General features: G+C 52.3%; 1 protein-coding gene across 2 annotated transcripts in view; it reads left to right on the top strand.

Moving 5' to 3' along the window:
• Window positions 1-19,625, top strand: part of GRIK3 (glutamate ionotropic receptor kainate type subunit 3) — a 124,731-nt gene that overhangs the window by 76,869 nt on the left and 28,237 nt on the right. For both annotated transcript variants that reach the window (XM_063355673.1, XM_063355674.1), the window contains exons 6-10: window positions 2,112-2,285; window positions 4,815-4,958; window positions 8,169-8,276; window positions 12,101-12,214; window positions 16,587-16,790. In XM_063355673.1, coding sequence (XP_063211743.1) covers window positions 2,112-2,285; window positions 4,815-4,958; window positions 8,169-8,276; window positions 12,101-12,214; window positions 16,587-16,790 — 744 coding nt within the window. The remainder of the gene's footprint in view (window positions 1-2,111; window positions 2,286-4,814; window positions 4,959-8,168; window positions 8,277-12,100; window positions 12,215-16,586; window positions 16,791-19,625) is intronic.

Raw genomic sequence — 19,625 nt, 5'->3', positions numbered from 1 at the left:
GCAGGAGCAGAAAATCCAGACGAAACTGATATGGGAATCCCCCCCCCCCCCCCGTCTCCATGTTCTGACGCTCAGCTTGTATTCTCAATTATCCTCTAATTCCAGGAGATGATAAATCAGGGTGCAGCTGAGATTTAAACTGGAACCAAGAGGGACCTGATGGGAGTTGGCTTCTGTAGGAACTGGGGGAATCGAAGGGTCAGTGGAGAGCAGCAGGACGGGGAGGGCACCCAAAACGCCGGTAGGATGTGAAAGGAGGCCAGGGCTGGCGCTCTGCCAGCTGAGCGATGGAGACCAGGAGGTCTGGAGCTCAGTGGATCGGATTTGTCACGTGTGGTCACGTTCTGAGGAGGAAATGATCTGCTTTTGCCACCAAAATTTATTTCCCCGCAGCAATTTCCAGAATACAAACTCAAGTGTCTGAGAAAAAGTTACAAATCCTGAAAAAATAAATCTATCCCAGGAGGTGAGGCACAGGACAGCTGTGCACCCTCACGTCCAGGTGATATAAGCATCTGTCTGAGGTTAAACAACTGTATTTGCCCTTAGTTACCATAAGTCATTTAAAAGTCAACATTACGGCCTGGTTTTCACAATGCCCTTTAACAGAACGTAGAGGTTTGTACTTGCATTTTTTTCATTAAAAAAAAAAACAACGCACAACGAAACAGCAAAGACCCTGGGCTCTGCGGTGGGTGTGATTAATGACCCGCTCCCCGGCTGCACCTGCAGATTAAAACCCGGCATCCATCAGCAGCATGCCTTGGGGCGCAAAGTCAGAGGCCAGCGCTTAAGGAAAAGATCAAACCCCCAAAGCTTATTAAAGCAAAACAGCTGTAAGAATTCCTAGCTCTCCCACTGCGAGTGAAGTCGCGGTTGCTGGCGAGAGCTGATGTTGTTATTCTTTGCTCAGGGCGGTGTGTTTTAGGGCCAGTGCTCCCCCGTGGGCAGAGCAGAGCTCGCTGCTGACGGACGCCGTGTCTGGGTGAACCCGCAGCGTGGCCATGTCCTGCCGGTACAGCCACGTAATCTCATGCCGTATTTAAACTCTTTTTTGTAATCCCTTGTGAGAGCCATGAGCATCGTTCCCATATTCGCCCCCCACCCTCTATCACAGCAGACAGTGGTGCTGCCTTTCCGCCTCCCCACGTTTTTACTACCATTGATCACTTGCAGACATTGTTCGGGATAAACTCTGATTGAGTATGTCTCATCCCACTAATGAACCCCCCTCCCAACTGCGATTCTCCATATTCACTGATGACCCCCCCCAGGTCAGCTGCCCTGGGGTTTTGCTGAGACGCTCAGCTGCGGAATGCTCTTGCCGTGCTGTCTAACCCCAGACTACTCGGACTAGTTACTGAGCACTGAAGTTAATCCCTGAACTGAAGTTAATATTTAGGCGTGCGGCGGAGCCAAGAGATGCATTAAAGAAGTGCAGAGGCCTCCGCGTGCCCCCCTCGCCGCCTGCCAAGTGATGCTCGCGGGCTGGCTGCCAGCAGAGCTGAGGACTGCCTGGCTGGGGTTTTTTTAAATCGCATAAAGGGCACTCTCATTCAATTGCAGACTGTGTAGGCTGGTCGTAATGTCAAGAAACGCGTCTTAGTTCCTCTTTGATAGCCGTCTGCAAATTGGCATTCTGCATTCAGAGTTACTCTGTCATCTGCAGCACCCCGCGGGCTTCAGCACTCACAGCAAATCCTCCGTGGAAAGGCCCCAGGGAGCTTCGGCTGCAGGAACTCTGCCTTGTCCCCTCCACCTCAGTCACAGGCCTCTTTTTTCACAGTTACAGATAGCGATTCTGGTTTTCTCCCCACAATTCACTTGCCTCTTTTATGCACAGAGCGAGTTCTTTGGCAGGAGTTTCCCTCTGCTGTGTGTGGGTGAACCTGCGCATACGACACCCGAATTCCACTGACACCTACGAGTCTCTGCAGGCAGCGACTGACGGCTCCAGACAGCACAATCCACCAAATTCACGAGGGCACCGTCCTACCTCCCACCTTCTGGGGGCTCTGCCTTCTCACTTCACACACAGATATGAATCGATGCAGAAAAGACAAACAAAACAAAGCTAAACAAAATGTTTAAACTGGTTTCTCTCTTTTAAGGATCTTTATGCATTAGACCTAGAACCATATCGCTACTCTGGAGTGAACCTGACTGGCTTCCGGATCCTCAATGTGGAGAACCCGCACGTATCCTCCATCATCGAGAAGTGGTCCATGGAGCGGCTGCAGTCGGCGCCCAAGGCGGAGCTGGGACTGCTCGATGGCGTGATGATGGTATGAGAAGTTTAAACAAAGCACGGGTGAAGTCTGGGAAGCAGCTTTGGAGTGGTAGGGAAGGCAGGAACATTATTAAGGGCTAAAGGTTATCGTTATTGGTTGTTGTACTAGTAACAACTCATCCCAGGTACTTTCCCCAGGTGGCTACTGGCATTCTTTAATAACCGCCCCTCAAACGCAGCCTTTGGCTGGTGGATGCCCTGCAGCCCACTGCTGCGTTAACACTCTCCTGTTGCAGGCCCAGATGCCCCCAGATTTTCCAGTTTTGAGAGACCGTGATCCTTCCCTCCCCGCCCTTCCTGCCAGTAAAAAGCTGCCCCCAGGATGGGCAAAACTCAAAGCTCTCAGTTCCAGCAAGGGCTGAGCGCGATGGGGAAGCGCCCTGGCTCTTTAGTGCTGGGAACAAGAAGAGAGGAGCTGCCACCAGGGTATTGTACCCCCTGTTGAGGCGCAGCAGGATTTCCCCGTGCTCGCCTGGCCTGGCAGGGGCCGGGCTGTGTGTGCCCCAGAGCCCGGGGCAGGCGGGGAAGGGCGCCCTGTCCCCTGGGCTGCCCTCCACAAGTCCTGCTTCGGCTCAGGGCAGGACCGTCACCTCCAGGTCCCTCTGCCCAGCCCTGGGAGCAGCGCTGGAGAGCACAAACGCTGCTGTCCCACCGGAGGAGCCGGGCAGCCGGGGCCTGTCCCACAGGGGCTCGCAAGGCTCCGGCTCCCACCATCTCCCCGCAGCCCCCGAGAGCAGCCAAACGGCAGCTCCTGGGCGCTGGGAGCGCAGCACACGCGGGGCTGGGACAGGCGATTCGCTGAGATCGATGCAGGGAATAAAGAGCCAAAGCTGTGCCCAGAGACGGGCTTTGCTGCAGCTTTGATGACTCCTTTTAGGGTCTGATGGCAGCTCTGCTCCGCTGAGTTACTGCTCGGAAGGTACAGCACCTGCTCGCCCATCTGTCCTCCCTGCCAGGCTGCCTCCGACCCCCGGAACTGCTGACTGGCGCCCTCCTTCCCTCTCCCTTTCGATCTGCCAGAACCCCCCCCACAAGTGGCAAAGCCTCCCAGACTTTCACCTTGAAATGGCTCCTCGTATCCCTCATTTATTTTTTTGGTCTTAGAGGAGAGTTCCCCCCCATTCTCCTTTAGCCTTCTGCTTCTCCGCAGCGTTGCCCACAGCTGCAGCATCGTGTTGCCTGCAGGGGTGCTGCCCCCCCAGCCCGCTCCTCTCCTGCTCCCTCTTCGCTTCTCCAGAGGGGATCCTGCCTTTCACTTGTGTTTGCCTGCTGTCTGTCCCAGCCGGGCCCCGATCTCAGCTGGGCATTACAGTATGTAATTCACCATGAAATTGCTTGGACGTATATTCTCGTACCCCCTCTCCCCCAGCCCCAAATCCCAAACCCCGTCCCTGCTGCTGTGAATACAAGCCCATGGGACGCGGGTCGGTGCCTGCTCATCGTGCTCGGGTGCTGCGGGAAGGGAAGGTCACGGGCACGGCTGCCAACGCTGGAGGATTTTCTCCATGGCCATGTCCTGTTAGATATTTGCCCTGTTATTTGCCGTATTATTTTGTTTTATTGTGTTTTATTAGTCTGCTGCTGCACTCACATCTGTTTTGTAGCTTTGTGAAGCCAACAAAGAATGTATTTTCACCAGAAGGACTGACCATATCAGAGTGAAAAATAAATCCAATTCTCTTGATCAGTGTTTGGAGATGAGATGGGGCATCTCAAATTGAATCTAAACCCATCACATTATATGGAAGAAAAAAAGGAGTTCTCCCTAGTTCAAATCACTGAAATGTGGGAAGACGTTACAAATCTGCGAGGTCCTGATTTCAGTGACGGTTTGGGTCATTTTGGAAAATTCCATGCCCGGGGACAAGCCATTTAACTTCTCTGTTTCTTATTTCCCCATGTATGAAATAGTGTGGATTGTATGTTCTCGTATAGGGTTTTTTTACACTCAGACAAAACAGACGAAATAAGAAAATTTTGTTACTATCTTCTACATTTAGAAATAGCTAGCTTCCTTGTTTGACAATACAGTAGTAAATGCGCTAGAAATAACCAGAACAGATGCATGCAGACAAATGACATTTTCACAATCTCTTATTTTAAGACAGAACTATGATCTTTCAGTCTAAAGAGCTCCATAACAGAAAAACACGCTTGTGAGGCTTTGTCACGTGCAGAACTCGGTGTTTTGAGCATGAGAGGTCAGCCGAGAGGTTTAGACTAGCCCTGCGTTAAAGCACACGCATTTACGGCCATTTCTGGAGGTGCCGGGGGTCTCTCGAGAGCCCAGCCCTGCCCTCGGAGCGCTGGGTGCAGGGTTGGACACCCGGGAGCAGGGATGGTTGGCGGGGGCCCGGGACAGAGAAACCCTTGGGTCCGCTGGGTGTTGGGCAGGGGGTAACTCAGAGGGGGTTCTTGCAGCGTCTCCTGTGACACTTAATGGGCGTCCCCGCTGCTTTGCCATCCCAGTGCTTCCTTGCTCGGGGACCGCTATCAACACAAATGCTGTTCCCCTGTACTTTAGACAGACGCTGCCCTGTTGTACGACGCAGTGCACGTGGTCTCCGTCTGCTACCAGCGCGCCCCTCAGATGACCGTGAACTCCCTGCAGTGCCATCGCCACAAAGCCTGGAGGTTCGGTGGCCGCTTCATGAATTTTATAAAAGAGGTAAAAGCACAATTTGCAACCATGATTGCCTCCCACTAATGCAAAACTTCCCCAGCAGGAGCAGCGCAGCTGCTCAGCGCGCAGGTACGGATGCTCGCGGCAGAGAGACTTGGCAGGGACAGGGGTATAAAAAATCCCCCCGCCTGGGCAGGTACAACTGGATGAGCAGCACCAGGCTGCTGAGTGCACCCAGAAAGGAAAAATCCTGTCTTTGCCTTCAAAACAACATCCGTGCAGCCACGCCAAAACGTCCAAAACAAGCCGAAATCTCCCATGCTGTCACTGAGACTTGCCCTGGCCCCTTCTTGCGTCAGGAGCAGCTGGACCGCTCCCTCTCCGAGGCCGTTTCTTAGCAGAGCAATAGCCATTTGCCTTTTACAGGAACATTTGCTTGGGGTCCACAAAGGGCATTCAGTGCCGCTAAATCCCAGCGGCAGCGCTGGCAGCGCCGTGCGTCGCTGCCTGTGTGCTGATGAACGGCTTTGGCAGAGCTGTGGCTTTAGCAAGTGGGGAGCCAGGGGAGCGAGGAGGCAGCTTCCTTCCCTCTCTGGGTTCAGTCATTATGATTTCTCTCTGTTCAGCCCACGTAATTGTTTGTTTGCATCTGGCTTAAGCACGCAAGCAGACTCAAGAGCAGTGAGCTCTCGGAGGGAGCGCAGCGCTGTGAGAGGCGGCCAGCCCTCCCCAAACCCCCCCACGCACGCACCCTGCACTCACCCCCCGCGTTCTGCTTTCTCTGCAAAAAGGAGCCCTCACGTAGGAAAAAAATGGAGGCAGAGCGTCAGGAGGATACTGCAAACCCTACCAGATACATCTTTGAGATAAAACCCCCTTATTTACCCTAAGGCCTTTTAAAACTTCTGTGCCTGGGGCACTTCACACGGGGAGTTACAGAACAGGCTGCCGTGTAGGACACGCGACTGGACCACATTTAAAAGTCTGGGTATAAAATCCCCTAAAGTTTTTAAACAGAAAAGAGTAGAAGTACGTTGTTAATCGTTGTTAATGATTTGTGCTGCAGAGCCCCACGGACGCCGAGCACAGGCACGTCAGTGCGGTGAGAGCGCACGTACCCCTGGCGCTGCCCGAGCCGCAGGGAGCGCGCGGCCGCGAGGGAGGAGGAATCATTCCCATTGCAAAGGGAGAATGAGCTTTTTTCTTAATAGGCACTGAAGATGGTATCTCTCCTCTCTCTGCCTCTCTCTCTCTCTCCTTTTTCGTGTTTTGTTCACTTCTGCAGAAAGCCGCTCCAGCTGGCTGCCAAAAGAGAGTGTAAATAATTTGTTTGGTTGGCTCCTTTTGCAAATTACCCAGCGCCTCACACTCCAGTGCCTGCCTGTTGTTTCCCTCCCTGGCACCGTGTCAGCTTGTTGCAGGGATAAGCTGCCTCCCCGCTGCAATCAGAACACACAGTAATTGCTCTCTCTGCCCTCCCGGAAAGACAAAGCCTCGCCGCGGACACCCGCTCCCTCGGCCCCGGGCTCCCCCAGACACCAGCACCGCTGCCCCTGGCTGCCCCCCCGGCACGGGACGGCTCCAGAGCTGCCACTCTGGGGTGAAGCCCTGCTTCTTCCAGCTTGCCGAGGGGCAAAGGGGCCAGGACGGTGGTCCTGCCAGCCCCGGGGATGCCACCCTCACCCCGTGTGCTGTCAGGGCTCCCCAGAAAGCAGGGGGACAGGGCCAAGCGCCGGGGCAGGAGGCGAGGGGACAGGCGGGCACTCGGAGTTTGCCTGCGGAGTCGGGGCTGACACCAGCGGGATCAGATCCCATGGGGGACCGCAGCAATGCCCTGCGCCCCCAGCCTGGTCCCGTGAGCCGTGCGGCCCCTCGGTGCTCAGCACAGAGCTGTGTTTGCTCCAGTCGGGTACGTTAAACACTCCATGTTTTTCCTGGCTCCCGGGGGGCTCCGCAAGGCTGCGCATCCCACAGGCAAAGCACCTGCACACCAAAATGAGCAAACTGAGCACAGCCGCCCCTAAAACTCACGGGTGGCGAGGCCGGGAGGAGGCTGTTCCTCAGGAATTAATGAGGAAGAGCCAGAGGAGCGTATTTACTGGGAAACATGCCAGTCGCTCCCCCCCTGAGAACACATTATGCCACCTTCACCACTCTGGGATATTTCAAGCTCCCCCACCCATAAAGGAAACACATTCGTCAGGGAGGAGCGTGCGTGGTCTGCCCTGCTCAGGGGAAAGAGCCCGAGTCCCAGCTCTCCACTGCTGAGACGCGATCGCAAAGCAGCAAACCATGTCGGCAGGCTGGCACCCTCCCGGGAGCATCCTCCTTGGGAGAGATCTTACAGCACGTCCCAGCACTGTCCCCGGGCAGAGCAGGCATCGTATACCATGTGTCCCTTAGCACCTGCTCTGCTAACACAGCTAGCATCGATATTTGGGGCACTCTCCCCTCCTAAATCAGAGGAATTCAGTCTGATGGTGCTGCAAAGTGTACGGTGGAAAAGAAACGGCATCACAGCATATTTTTGTTTGAAATGAATCTGGACATCTTTACTCCAAGGTCCTGCTCAGAGCAGGACCACTGCCCAGGTCAGAGCAGGTTGTGCAGGACCTCGTCCAGTCAGGTGTAAAATCCCCAGGGATGGGGCTCCGTTGGGCACCAGCCCCGTGCTTACAGTGCCAGAGCTGAAGGGGGGTACCCCCACAGCACGCGCCCACCACATTCCCAGGCCCATTCCAAAATGACCGAACCTGCTAGCACGGACAAGCCCTTAGCCTCTGCCGCTCCGCTCTCCATCTGAAAGGAAGGAGGGAAGCATTCAGGACATTTTAGCTTCCACACACCTTGGAAGCATCATCAGGTTCGTGCAAAAAAGGATTATTTATGAGCTTGACTGGATTTGTCCCAAACCCAGGCTCCCTGCAGCCCGGTATTTATCAGTACTACAAGGATAAATGCAGCACACAAGGATGCCGTGATAAATGCAAGCGGTTTTCTACTGAGTCATCATGTCCTGCAACAGCTGGTGAACACAAAAGGTGCGAACAAAAATCATAGCAAGGACTGCAAGAGAGTTAAGAAAATCTACAGCTCTGTCTGCAGTCTGAACAGTGACGGAGGTGATTATTAATTAATCATGCTCTTTGGGGAGAAAGAACCAGTATAAGGACTAATTACAAGCACATACAGTGGAGGGCAAAAGATTATTTATGATACCGAGTAACAGCCCTGCTACTTCTCTCCCTTCCACAGGCTCAGTGGGAAGGACTAACAGGACGAATTGTCTTTAACAAAACTAGTGGTTTACGGACAGATTTTGATCTGGATATCATCAGCCTCAAAGAAGACGGTCTCGAAAAGGTAGGCAGGGTTTGTCTAGTCTGCGTATGGCTTAGTCTAACTCTGATACTCAGGCAACAGAGAAGATGGTTGGCTGTTGTATTGTTTCCATGTTTTCTGTTTTTTCTATGAAAGGATATTTACTTTGTGGGATTTCTCAGATCCTTTTCCATGCCTCAACCATGACTCACTACCCCTGAAGCAATGTGCAATGTGCGTGGGATTACAGTCACTAGCTGCAGAAGTGCTTGTGGCACTTTCCTGGGACAGTGGAAGCAGAAGAAACTTTCTGAGCAGCCGTTAACCTCTCCTTGCCCGGGCCAAAGGGGGAAGGAATAAAGCCTGTCCCACCCCCCATCTGCCTGGGCTCGCTTACAAAACATTGATTTTTCCCTGAGGAGGCAAAAGCTCTTGAAAGCATCATCTCGCTGTGATTTCCCACAACGAAAATTGCCTCAAGCTTAGAAATGGCCCCAGCTTATAACAGCCTAGATTTTGGAGGAGGATGCAGCGTCATTTTGTTTGTTTCTTCCCTGTGTTATCTAAGAAAAAAAGCGGAGCGTGGTTTTGCCTGGCTGGCTGGAGGGGCTTTGTTTGGTGGCCACCCGGAGGCGCCGGGGCACAAAGGCTGCAGCCTCAGATCCTCCTAATTAGTGCAAATCTCTAGGCACAGAGAGGCAATGCTGATGTGCAAATCTGATTCCCAGGTGTTCATGGGGATTTCATTTCCTTTTCTTCAATTACTTTAAAAAAAAAAAAAAAGGCAATATGCAAAGCATTACAGCTCCTAGAACACGGGTTTCAAGGTGAGATCAGTTCATTTAAGACCAAAGAGAGCAGCAAGTGGCCTGAAGTGGCGCGAGCGGCGCCCAGCAGACAGCTGATGCCGACAGGGAGCTGTGCCCAGGGCTTTGCCCTAACCAGGTCCCCAATAACGGCGTTCGAGGCCGCCGAGGGCTGCCAGAGCCTGACCCCGTTTGTGAGTGATCCCGAGTCCCCGCTCCGCTACCGCTCTCGCAGACTGACAGGAGAGCGCTGGCGACGGGGCAGCAAATCCTTTTCTAGCACAGTGGCTGCTCCTGGACATGCAGAAGGTGCCTGCGGCAGCCAGGGTCGAGCACCCGGTCCCGGACCTTGGGGCAGGGGACAGGTCCTGCTGCCGCGGGACACGCCGCCGGGAGTCGAGCGAGGAGTTTTTCAATTAGCCATGCAGCAAGCAGCCCAACACGCACAGATGACTTCTCTGGTTAAGGCTGGGGAATTAATCAAACGGTGCAAGCAGGCAGCCCCCGGAGGCGGGAGGCAGCAGTTTGTTCCCCCCTCCGAGTTTGGAGGGGACGGATCCTGCGCGGTGAAGCTCCCCGGCACCAAACAGCTTGCCTTCCCCATCCCCCTTTTTTACAATTTGTTTTTCCTTCGCTTTGAAACAAGTTGTTGCCACACTTTCACACCACAGCAGTAGTTCTGCGCTGCACGTAAAAAATCTCAAGGTCACCACAGCACTCCCCACTAGGAGTAGGTTTTGGTGTCAAATACAGACTAAAGAAAACATTTCAAATAAACCCAGTGACCTTCAGTCTCAGCTGCCGTCAGCCCAGCCCGGGCAGGAGGAGGCAAGAGGGCAGCAGGGGAAGACGCCACCTCCTCACAAGAACAGAGCAGGAGACGATCTTTGTAGCCTGACCTCTTGTTTTTTACAAAATATTTTGTTTATAGAGTCGAAACCAAAAAAAATCGACGTGTCTTTTTGGAGTACAGCGGCACCGGCAGACTGCCCGAGAGCTGTGTTGGTAGAATAACAAAAAAATGTGCGAGTATTTGGTTACCATGTGAATCTAAATGTTTAAGTGCAACTGCAATGTCTGTCTGTCAAACTAACACTCCTCGGGTGTACCGGAGAATAGCTGGCACCAGCCGTATTTATTGCTATTGTGTGTCACACAAAGCCCATAGGAAGCCGCCAAACCTTGATGCATTCTCTGTGCAGCCCTTCAACTTTTGTCTCCGACAATTCAGAGATTTCACAGTTCCCACTATTATTTTTTTTGAAAGCTTCTTGTCAACTCTAGAGGGGTTTTAAAGTATCGATGTCAAATCTCTGTTGAAGCTAGGTTTCTGTCAATAGTTAATCTGAAATAACAAAACGCCAAACTACAAACAAATCCCATACGGATGGTGCATTATGTATAATAGCTTATGTTTGCTGAGCTTTAGGATTGAACTCCTGATCCTTATACCTCCTGGATGTTCCAGGGATTACAGGAGTATTAACTAAACCTAATTACATGTAGTTTGACTATCTGACTCGCGCAGGTCTCTTAATGCACTTTTTTTCTTTTTCTTTCCTTTTTTTTTTTAATATTTTAAACTGATTAATTCAGTCTTAAGTGCCACATATTTAATTTTCTTAAAGCCAACTTAGCAAGGCATAGCTAACCGAGTCTGCGGCGCTGCTGGCAGGGGCCTCGCAGACTCGCTTCTCTTCTCCTATACACAATAATAATCTTTTGACATCGCAGCCCTCGTGTGATCGAAGGAGCTATAGGGGATTGCTCGCACTTTGCCTGAAATATTTAGAGCCTTTCACAAAGTTCATGGAAACTCTTCTAGAATTTATTACGGTTTTGGTTTTTTTTCCCCCACCAGGCAGCATTGCTCATTACACAGGCTCTTTTTGGGGATGCAGTAAAACCCAGTCCTCCCCTCGGACTGCTGAAGAGGTTGACAAGTCTTAAAAATAGCAATAAATAAAATCTGGGAAGTTCCTGGCTCCCCAGTGGGTTTGAGTGTCTGCCTTTGGTTTCTCATGCGTCCTGTCTCACAGTTTGGCCCTACGGACGGATTGTTCTGTTCCCATTTCCAGGTGGGGTTTTCATTTTTCCTGGCTGTCAGGCTGGCTGTGTGGCCACCCTACTCATCTGTTGGCAGCAAGCCCACGTTCCTCCAGCTTTCCTGACATTTTATCTCACCGTCACAGTCCTTTAGCCCATCCTGCCTTCAAAGTTTGTTCTAAGGCCTCCCCTGGGCTGCAGAGATCAGGTTAACAGGCTTAGAGTTGCTCAGACAACTTCTCTTAGAGAGAGACATACTTTGCTATTTCTGGGTCAATAGACTTCTTCAAAGTCTAATAATTTATTGAAATGGAGAGCTTGAGAGAAACAGAGCACCCCAAACTGATGAGGAGCGTAGCTGCGCTGCCTGTGCTCGTGCCCGAGCAAAGCTGCTGCCGTTCCCTGCTCCGGGTTTGCTGCCGGCACCGAGACCTCCCATTGCCGGGGGCTTTGGGCTTCCCTGCAGGGGCCACCAGGGCCCTTCCAAGGGCACCTGTTTGAAACGTCCGTCTACTTTGCCACAGCACAGAGGACAGGAACGGTCCCTACCAGGGATCTGCAGAGCTGGTCAAGTCATTTTTAACTCGCCCCACCAATTTGCTTTGGTGGGGAAATAAAAAAGAAAGAAAATTCCCTTGTATTTGTTTTCTTTTGTTCTGCTTTATGCTTGCCCAGAGTTGACTCTTCAGCACGGTTTGATTATTTTGCTCTACACCGTACCTTTGCAAATTATTCATTTGGCCCCTAAATTCCAGTCATCGTCATCTGCTTCCATGCACCTGCATCAGAGGGCAGCGGAAGGGTTGTTTACTCCACATGCGCAGCTGGAGTGACCTGCAACCAAAGGGTTAATGTAAATTTTCTATTTAGGTGATATGAGCTGATCATTTTGGCTTTGCTTCTGTTTACTGTAGATGAAAGAAGCAAGCTCCATTTTCCAGGCGGGTAGGATGCTGAGAGGAAGCGAGGAATGTAAGCGGGTGCTCATGCGGTCGTTTGCTTGCTTCGTTTCAGGTTGGAGCGTGGAGCCCTTCTGATGGTTTGAACATCACAGAAATTTCCAAAGGACGAGGGCCTAATGTCACCGACTCGCTGAGCAACAGATCTCTGATCGTCACCACTGTCCTGGTAGGAGATTGCAAGCCTGTCTTTTTCCTCCACCCGCAAATCTCAGGGATATCTGGTATCGCTGCAAATTCACAGCACCCCAGCACAGATCTGCCAGTCCCTCCGGGGAGCCGGGCAGGGCGCAGGGACCCCGGCACATGGGCTGGGTTCCGCAGGGCACCGCCATGCCCAGGCACCTGCGCCAAGGTGACCGGCGACACCCTCCGATGCCACCGCTCCCGAGCGGCTGCCAGCCAGCACATGGCGGTCGGTGAGGCTGGAACCGCACGCGTTCCCCGTGCCCAGGAGGCTCCTGCTCGTCCTGGCCGAGCTCCTCCACTTCAGCTGCCCGGCAGGTCCCCTGTGTCCCCTCGCTCCCCACTGGCGGGCGCGGGGGCTTTGTGTGTGCTGAGCTCCAGGAAAACTCTGAGTTGCCCATTTACCACCAGCGCCCGGGTGGGCAGCAGCGGGCACGGAGAGATGGCCAGCACTGCTACCTCAGATAGGAGTGGTCTGTTGCAGGAGAAAATAGAAAATACTGAGAACAACCAGACACTCTGGCTTAGCTGTGACAATCCCGTTTCTTTCCCCCTCTTAAGTACGTATTTGATAAACTAGCTAAGAGTAATGCCGTTATCCAGCAAACCACGGTTGCTTAACAGGTCTCCTCCGCTTCCAACTGTCACGCTGCATTTTGTTCTCGCAGTCGCTATTGGATTTGACGGCAGGCATCAGATCAGAATGAATTTTTATTTACTATCTAATGAATTATGACTAGTGGCATTGGTTTCTCTATGGCTGTATTACACAGCGCAGGCTCATGGCGTGTCACCAGGAAGCAACAAAAAGCATCAGCCCTTGGACAGCCTACGCACAATTAGGCCTGAATGGAAAGGTTTTGCCAATGGAAATTTTTCTGGCCCCTTTATGTTCCATATTTTCAGGGAGCATAAAGGAATATATGCTAAAGAGACAGCTGGGGACGCATTCCCCAGCCCGGAGCAGTGCGCTCCCTCTGGGGTCTGTGCCTTCCCAAAGGGACGGGACCTGCCAGAGTGGGGTGGGCGTTACAGGAGGAACGGGACCAAGAAAGTGCACGGAGCAGAACAGAGAAAGGGAACACTTGGTCCGGGGTAGACGAAGGGCTGGAACCAAAGGTCTTGTATCACTCGGCAGGAGGTTAGCAGAATGGAAGCAGGCAGAATGTGAGCCAGATATAGATGCTGCGGCAGCTTTCCTTGCAAATTAGCCACCCCTAACGAACTTCTCATTCATCACACAATATTTGTTCCAATGGAACATATACATTAAAGTCCCTCTCTCCAAGAGTCAGGGACAGGCTCAGCTCTTCCGCTGCGCTCAGTAACATGCTCTTTCATGTCTCAACATACAGGGCAGACTGGAAAAGTTCCCTCCTTTCCCAGTCCAAAAGTTTTCTACCATGCCAGTCCGTGAGATGGCGACGGGTCACGGCTGCAGCGCAGCCTGTGCGGGGCAGTGTCCCTGTGCCACGCGCGTTGGCAGAGGCGGCGGCCACAATGGTTCCCCACCGGCTACGGTTATTGAAGGGAATGGTCCCCTCAGGAGTTACTGCAGCAGCAGTGGAGAAATGACCGAGCAAAAGGCACTTTAACAATTCAACATGCATCAGATTGTAAGACTGCGCCTGTTGAGACCCTTGCAGCAGTGTGCATGCACTCAGGCGTGATGCACACACACTTTGTTTCTTTGTTCTTTTTTTTCCTTTTGCATTTAAGCATTCTCGGTGTGTTCAGAAAGCACAAATTTAAGCAGCAGTTTTCTAACAGGCCAAATGGAGAGACCTGCCATGCCAGGTTCAGTTCATTTCAGCAAGGTAACCTAAAGTGCTGCCAGTGCCTGGATGTGAGAGATGCAAATTTTGAGGGCAACATGAATAACACGTCGCACCCCGTCACTGCCAGGGGGAGGCTCAGGATCAGCTCGAAGGGAATTGTTCGTCCCATACTGTGGCTGGATAGAACTCACCACAAGTTACACCGTGATTCCTCTCCCCCCACTCTCTTTAATTAGAGCTGTGCGCCGCACATCGGGGACAATTCCTGGGGTGGGAGGGCTGGTAGCACTGGGGGAAGGCTGGAGGGACGGGGAGAAGGCAGGTAAGTTCAGGGCTGGAATGTCAGTGAGAGCCGTACGGACAGGACTGAGGGAAACCAGAGAAGATACATCTTGTCAGGGGTGAGACGCATGGCCGGAGTTGTGGAAACATCTGGGTCTAGGGTGCGATAATCACTGTACCTCAAAGGCCACGGCATCATGCAAAATGATGGAGGCAGGAGGAGCCCTGTCAGCCGCCTGCCTTTGACATGCTTATTTTGGGCAAAATTTTCATCTCACACTCCCCGAGCACATACAAATTACATCATCTACAAGGGTGGTATCAGTTCCTATTAATTGCGCCCTTCCTTGGGCCTCGCACACGTGCCACAGGGTATCTACCTCGAATCCACAGCTGTCCTGCAATTCTCCGCCTGGAGGAGGATGAAATGTGCTTAGACCCAAGTTCTGCAATAATTGCATTTTCATAGACTGGATTCTAATCAGAAAATACAACCCTGAATTTTATTTGCATTTGCAACACCCCTTTGTACTTTTGCACTGGTGTAAATGATTGTAGAAAAGCCATAGGAGGAACCTTTAAAAGGAAAAGCATAAAAGGTTATTTTTTCCCCTTTTGCTCATATTGCAGTGACTTGTTGGAAGAGAAATATTACCCCAGCAGCCAGCGCCACTCTCCCCAAGCAATATGGGAACTGTGAAGTTATGAAATTGAGGGCACCTTCACTGAGAAATCGATTAGCAAACCGAGAGAGCTTGTGAATTGGATGTCTGGCCATTTTCAGTAATAAATTGTGAAATAGTCCGTGAATAAGTGGTTCACAGAGTTCAGAATTACCCCCTAGGAAATGTTTGAGACCTAGAGATACATTACTGAAGCGAGTGGCGTCCTAATGTTCAGTGCTTCGGCTGTTAAATATGTATGTAATCCCTACAGCGCTTCCCAAAATTAATAGTGCTTTATGGCTGCTCTGGAGCCGGTGTATTTATATCAAGATCCATAGATTCAGCTGATTCACAAACAAAGCGCTAATTCCAGAGAAGAAAGCTGAGGAGGAGGCCGGGGAGAGCAGGATTTAACCGAGCTGCGCGTGCCAAGCTAAACTCTATAGGCGTGATGTTATCAGTTTTGCTTTATAATTCTGCAAATGGAGCTTCAGGTGCTCTCTCATCCTCTCCCTACCCTGCTTTGAGGCTCAGCAGGTACCTCCTCCACCAAACTGGGCGTCTCAGTAATGCTCTCACCGGGACCCCAGAGCTTCCCTCCTGCGACCTCAACTCCCCGTCCCCCTGCAATACCGCAGGGACACCAGCAACACGGCTGGCTCGCCAGAGCAAAGCGGGAGCCCTCCCCGGCCACCCTGCGGGCAGGGACAGTAGCCTCGCAGATACCTTCGACTCGAGCCATGCATTAGCTGCGGTTGATATCCCATCCTCCCCTTGCCCTCTAGCTTTTGCCTGCTGCCCACCATCTCTTGCCATTTCCATCTGTCCTCTACAGCTTTTCTCCCTGGGGCTCCCCAGTGTCCCTCGGCCTCGGTGGCTGCCCGAGGCTGATACTCGCCAAGGGGCTGTGCGGTTTGCTGGGTGGCTGCTGCTTCACCTGCCAGCCTGCGCTAAGAGGCAGGGATCCATAGGGCAAAGCCTGCTGTAAAGCACTTTATTAGTTATTTTTTGGTTGTGCTGGTGCTTGCATGGCTGTGATTAAAGACACCCCCAACCTTCCCACGCCACGCGTAGCTGGAGCAGACGGCAGAAACTCTCTCTGGGCAGCAGTAGGGCCCCATCTCCCATCAGCTAGTACTGGCCAAGAAGAGAGCAAGCTAAACGGGGGGATGTTTTGGGATGGCCACCAGCCACACACGGCTCCCTCGCCCTGTATTTAACCCACCAGGCTCTTGGTCACTGCAGCGAACGACAGGGACCGCGGAGCAGGTCGGCTGCATTTCTGCTCTGCAGGACTTGGGGTTGAATTTGTCCTCCCCCCTTTTATTGTTTCTCAACACTCTTCATTTTCAGAGCATGAAATGGTTATTTTTCTCCCTGAAATCCTACCAAATGGAAAACAGTTGGCTGCTCAGAAGAGACAAAATTAAATTTTGTGGGGTAAACAAGGGTGCTAATTAGCTGATGTGCTGTGCAAAGTTAATTTATTCCCAACATGTCACGGTGCCAACCCTGCCTGAAGAGCCTGCGCTGCGTGGCTCAGGTTGACCCGCGGGGGTGGCCCTGTCTCCGGTGGGAGCTGGGACCGCAGCTGAGCCTTAACGGAGACCTTTTGCCTTCCCTTGTGCAGGAAGAGCCCTTTGTCATGTTCCGTAAGTCCGACACGGCCCTGTTCGGGAACGACCGCTTTGAGGGTTACTGCATCGACCTCCTGAAGGAGCTGGCCATTATCCTGGGCTTCACCTACGAGATCCGGCTGGTGGAGGATGGGAAATACGGGGCGCAGGATGAGAAGGGGCAGTGGAACGGCATGATCAAGGAGCTCATTGACCACGTGAGTGCGGCGCATCTGCGGCATGGGCACCCGAGGGCTGTCCCCGAGGCTCTCTGCCTGGGTTGGGATGGGTGCTCCCTGGCTCGGGACACCCGCAGCGAGCTCCTGACCCAGCCTGGGCTCGGCCTGTGTTGCACGGTTTGTCAGAAGAGTATCCTTTGTTTGACTTTTCCAAATATTCATTTGGAGTTTCTAAAAATGGGTATTTTCACAGCACCGAAAGGGACTCCGTGGCTCCAGCCGCAGCCCCTCCCCGCCAGGCTGCTGGAGCTGGGTGCTCAGAGAGGGGGAAGAGGTTTCCCGGAGCCCAGGCGCACGCTGGCTCTGCCGCGGGGCAGGAGCGGGGAGCGCCTGCTCTCACCCCCCGGGACGCTGCTGCTCTGCCCCGGACAAACCCAGGTTCTCAGCGACCCCAGGCGCGTGCCAGGCACAGCTCGGCTGGATCCAGATGATGTATCCAGACTGCAAGAGCAGGTGTAGAGGGGACAGTTTAACATATTTTATGTTTTTATAAACGCATCTTATTTTCTAAAATCTCCTGGGACACCAAACTCCCCCTGCAACACAGCAGCTGTGCTTTTCCTTCCGCGGCCACTTCTAAAAGCCCATTAAACACCAGTAAAACTGTCGCGACAGCTTTAGTCTCGCAGCCACCAAAAAGTCACCTAGTCTGAAACCTCCACTCGAGCCAGAGGTTGCTCCATCTCCTAATTAGATATTTTGCCTCCAGCACATCCTGTGATCCCAGAAGCCCAGTTAGGGAGGTGAGGAAAGCTGTGTTTTTACGAATGTCTGGTTCCCAGAAAAGGTCTCTGGAAGAAAAGATCAGGACAAAATGAATCTCTGATCTCCGCAGCACAGGCAGCGGTACAAGCAGCTCGAGAGCTGTAACACGGCTCCGTTCTCCTGAACATCCTGCTCAAGTGGAGCAGCCCTTGGACCACCTCTCAAGTTCCTGGCTGCATTTTGAAAACATTGCCTAAGCAGAAAAGAGACAAAAATAATCCCACGTACGTAGCAGCTGTGATGCTCTTACAGTTCATGTGAGAAGAATGTATTTGCTGGGTGAGTCACTTCAGTAAATGGGCTGCGCTGTGAAGAGATAACGGCGCATTGTCTGGCGGTGAGACTGCGGCGCTGGGGCTCGGGGATCTAGGTTGTGTTTCCGGATTTGGCTTGTCTGCCCTAAATGACATTGGACAAGTTGCTTCTGTGCAATGCTTCCTCCATCTGTAAAATGCAGATGATAATGATTATGTCCCTTATAGGGACAAAGTGATGCTTAATCAGTTTGCGAAGAGCGCTGTAGTCCTTAGATGGCTCACCCCGGAGAAGCGGGAAGTGCGGCAAGGGCAGGCAAGGACAGCCCCCGGGGGAGCAGGACGCTGGGTCTCACAGGGGAATATGCCGCAGGCTGTGCAAACCTGCCTTTGTATTTTTGCTTCCAGAAAACTCCATACAGCTCAAAATACAGATTCCGTAGTCTCTTATGCAACAGCCTTGCTAAGTTAGACAAGTGACACTCAGCATCCCAGCAGAAGAGGCTGGTGCTTTGCTGCTCCGAGTGATGTGTGACACAGAGAGGAGGAGACGCAGAGCGCAGGCTGCGGCACTCGGCAGCGCGCTGGAGACACGACCTGCGCTCCGCACCCGCTGCTGGCACCGCTCTGCGGCTCTCACCGCACCATGTCTGTGGCGTAGGGCTCTGAAGAAGTAAATCTCTCCGAAGCAGGAAATAAGATATAAGGAATAAAAGCCAGACCGTCATTTAGTCCAAACCATGGCACTTCCAGCATCCTGCAAGATGGTACAGGGCTCTCGGGAGGCTTTCAGCCATTCCCAAAGCTGTGGTCAGCTAAGAGACAGACCGAGGAGAAGGTATGGGGAACAACCTCATTAAGTAACATGACATTCATGGTCAGCCTGCATTAAAGTATTTCTTGGCAACCTATTTAAAAAGCAAATTTAACATACAGCAAACAAGAAAGGACCAAATCCTCTCTTCTTGCAAGTTTTACCGTAGCATCAAGTTTGAGCTCTGCTTTCTCACAGGCGTGGTTGGGTGCATGCCTTGGAGTGATTTATAACCACTGCCCAAATCCCATATGAAGCCATTATTTTCTTTATCTGCATGTCATTGCTTTTTATAGCAGCGTTTATGTAAAGCATCAAAAAGTGAAACTGCAACCAGATGGGGCCCTTCCTCAGCAGCAAAGCGTCTTCAAATTGTGTGGGGAAAGGAACAATTGATTGGCATTTGCAATGGGAAAGTTCAAACTTATTTCACACCTAGTAGGAAAAGTGTCGGGGACAGCATTCAAACAAAGTTGTAGCGATGAAAACAGGGCTGCCCACACTGTGAGTCTGAAATCTGGGCTGGCTCTCCCCCATATTCAGTGTCTCCTTCCCAGAAGAGAATCGGGATCATTCAGGTGGGAGCATAAAGCAGGGAGGATTTTGTGAGGTCCAGACACCCTGGCCAGGATTAACTCTCTGCAGAAAGTCTCCGCGTTGCTGAAGACGCCGGAGGGCTGATGTGCAGGCTTGGTTGACTCTCCTATGCATAGGAGAGGGTGCTCTGAGGCACAATAAGAGGCTAAAATGGTAATTGTTATCATTCGGAAGGGCTGAGAGCTGTGGGAGCAGCAGATGTACCAGGAATAGCCTGATCCGAGGCTGAAATTCAGTGAAAAGGAGATGGGCAAAGCAAGGGGCAGTGCATCACGCGGGTGGCCTTCTGCTGGGGCTGAGAAATAGAGCCCAAGGGGAGGCGGGCGCGGGCGGCAGGCAGGGGAGCCCAGGGAGGCACATAATTATAGTGTTTCAGGGGTGATG

This window comes from Chroicocephalus ridibundus, chromosome 19 (genome assembly GCF_963924245.1).
Source record: "Chroicocephalus ridibundus chromosome 19, bChrRid1.1, whole genome shotgun sequence".
NCBI lineage: Eukaryota > Metazoa > Chordata > Aves > Charadriiformes > Laridae > Chroicocephalus > Chroicocephalus ridibundus.
This window is presented reverse-complemented; position numbering and strand designations above follow the sequence as displayed.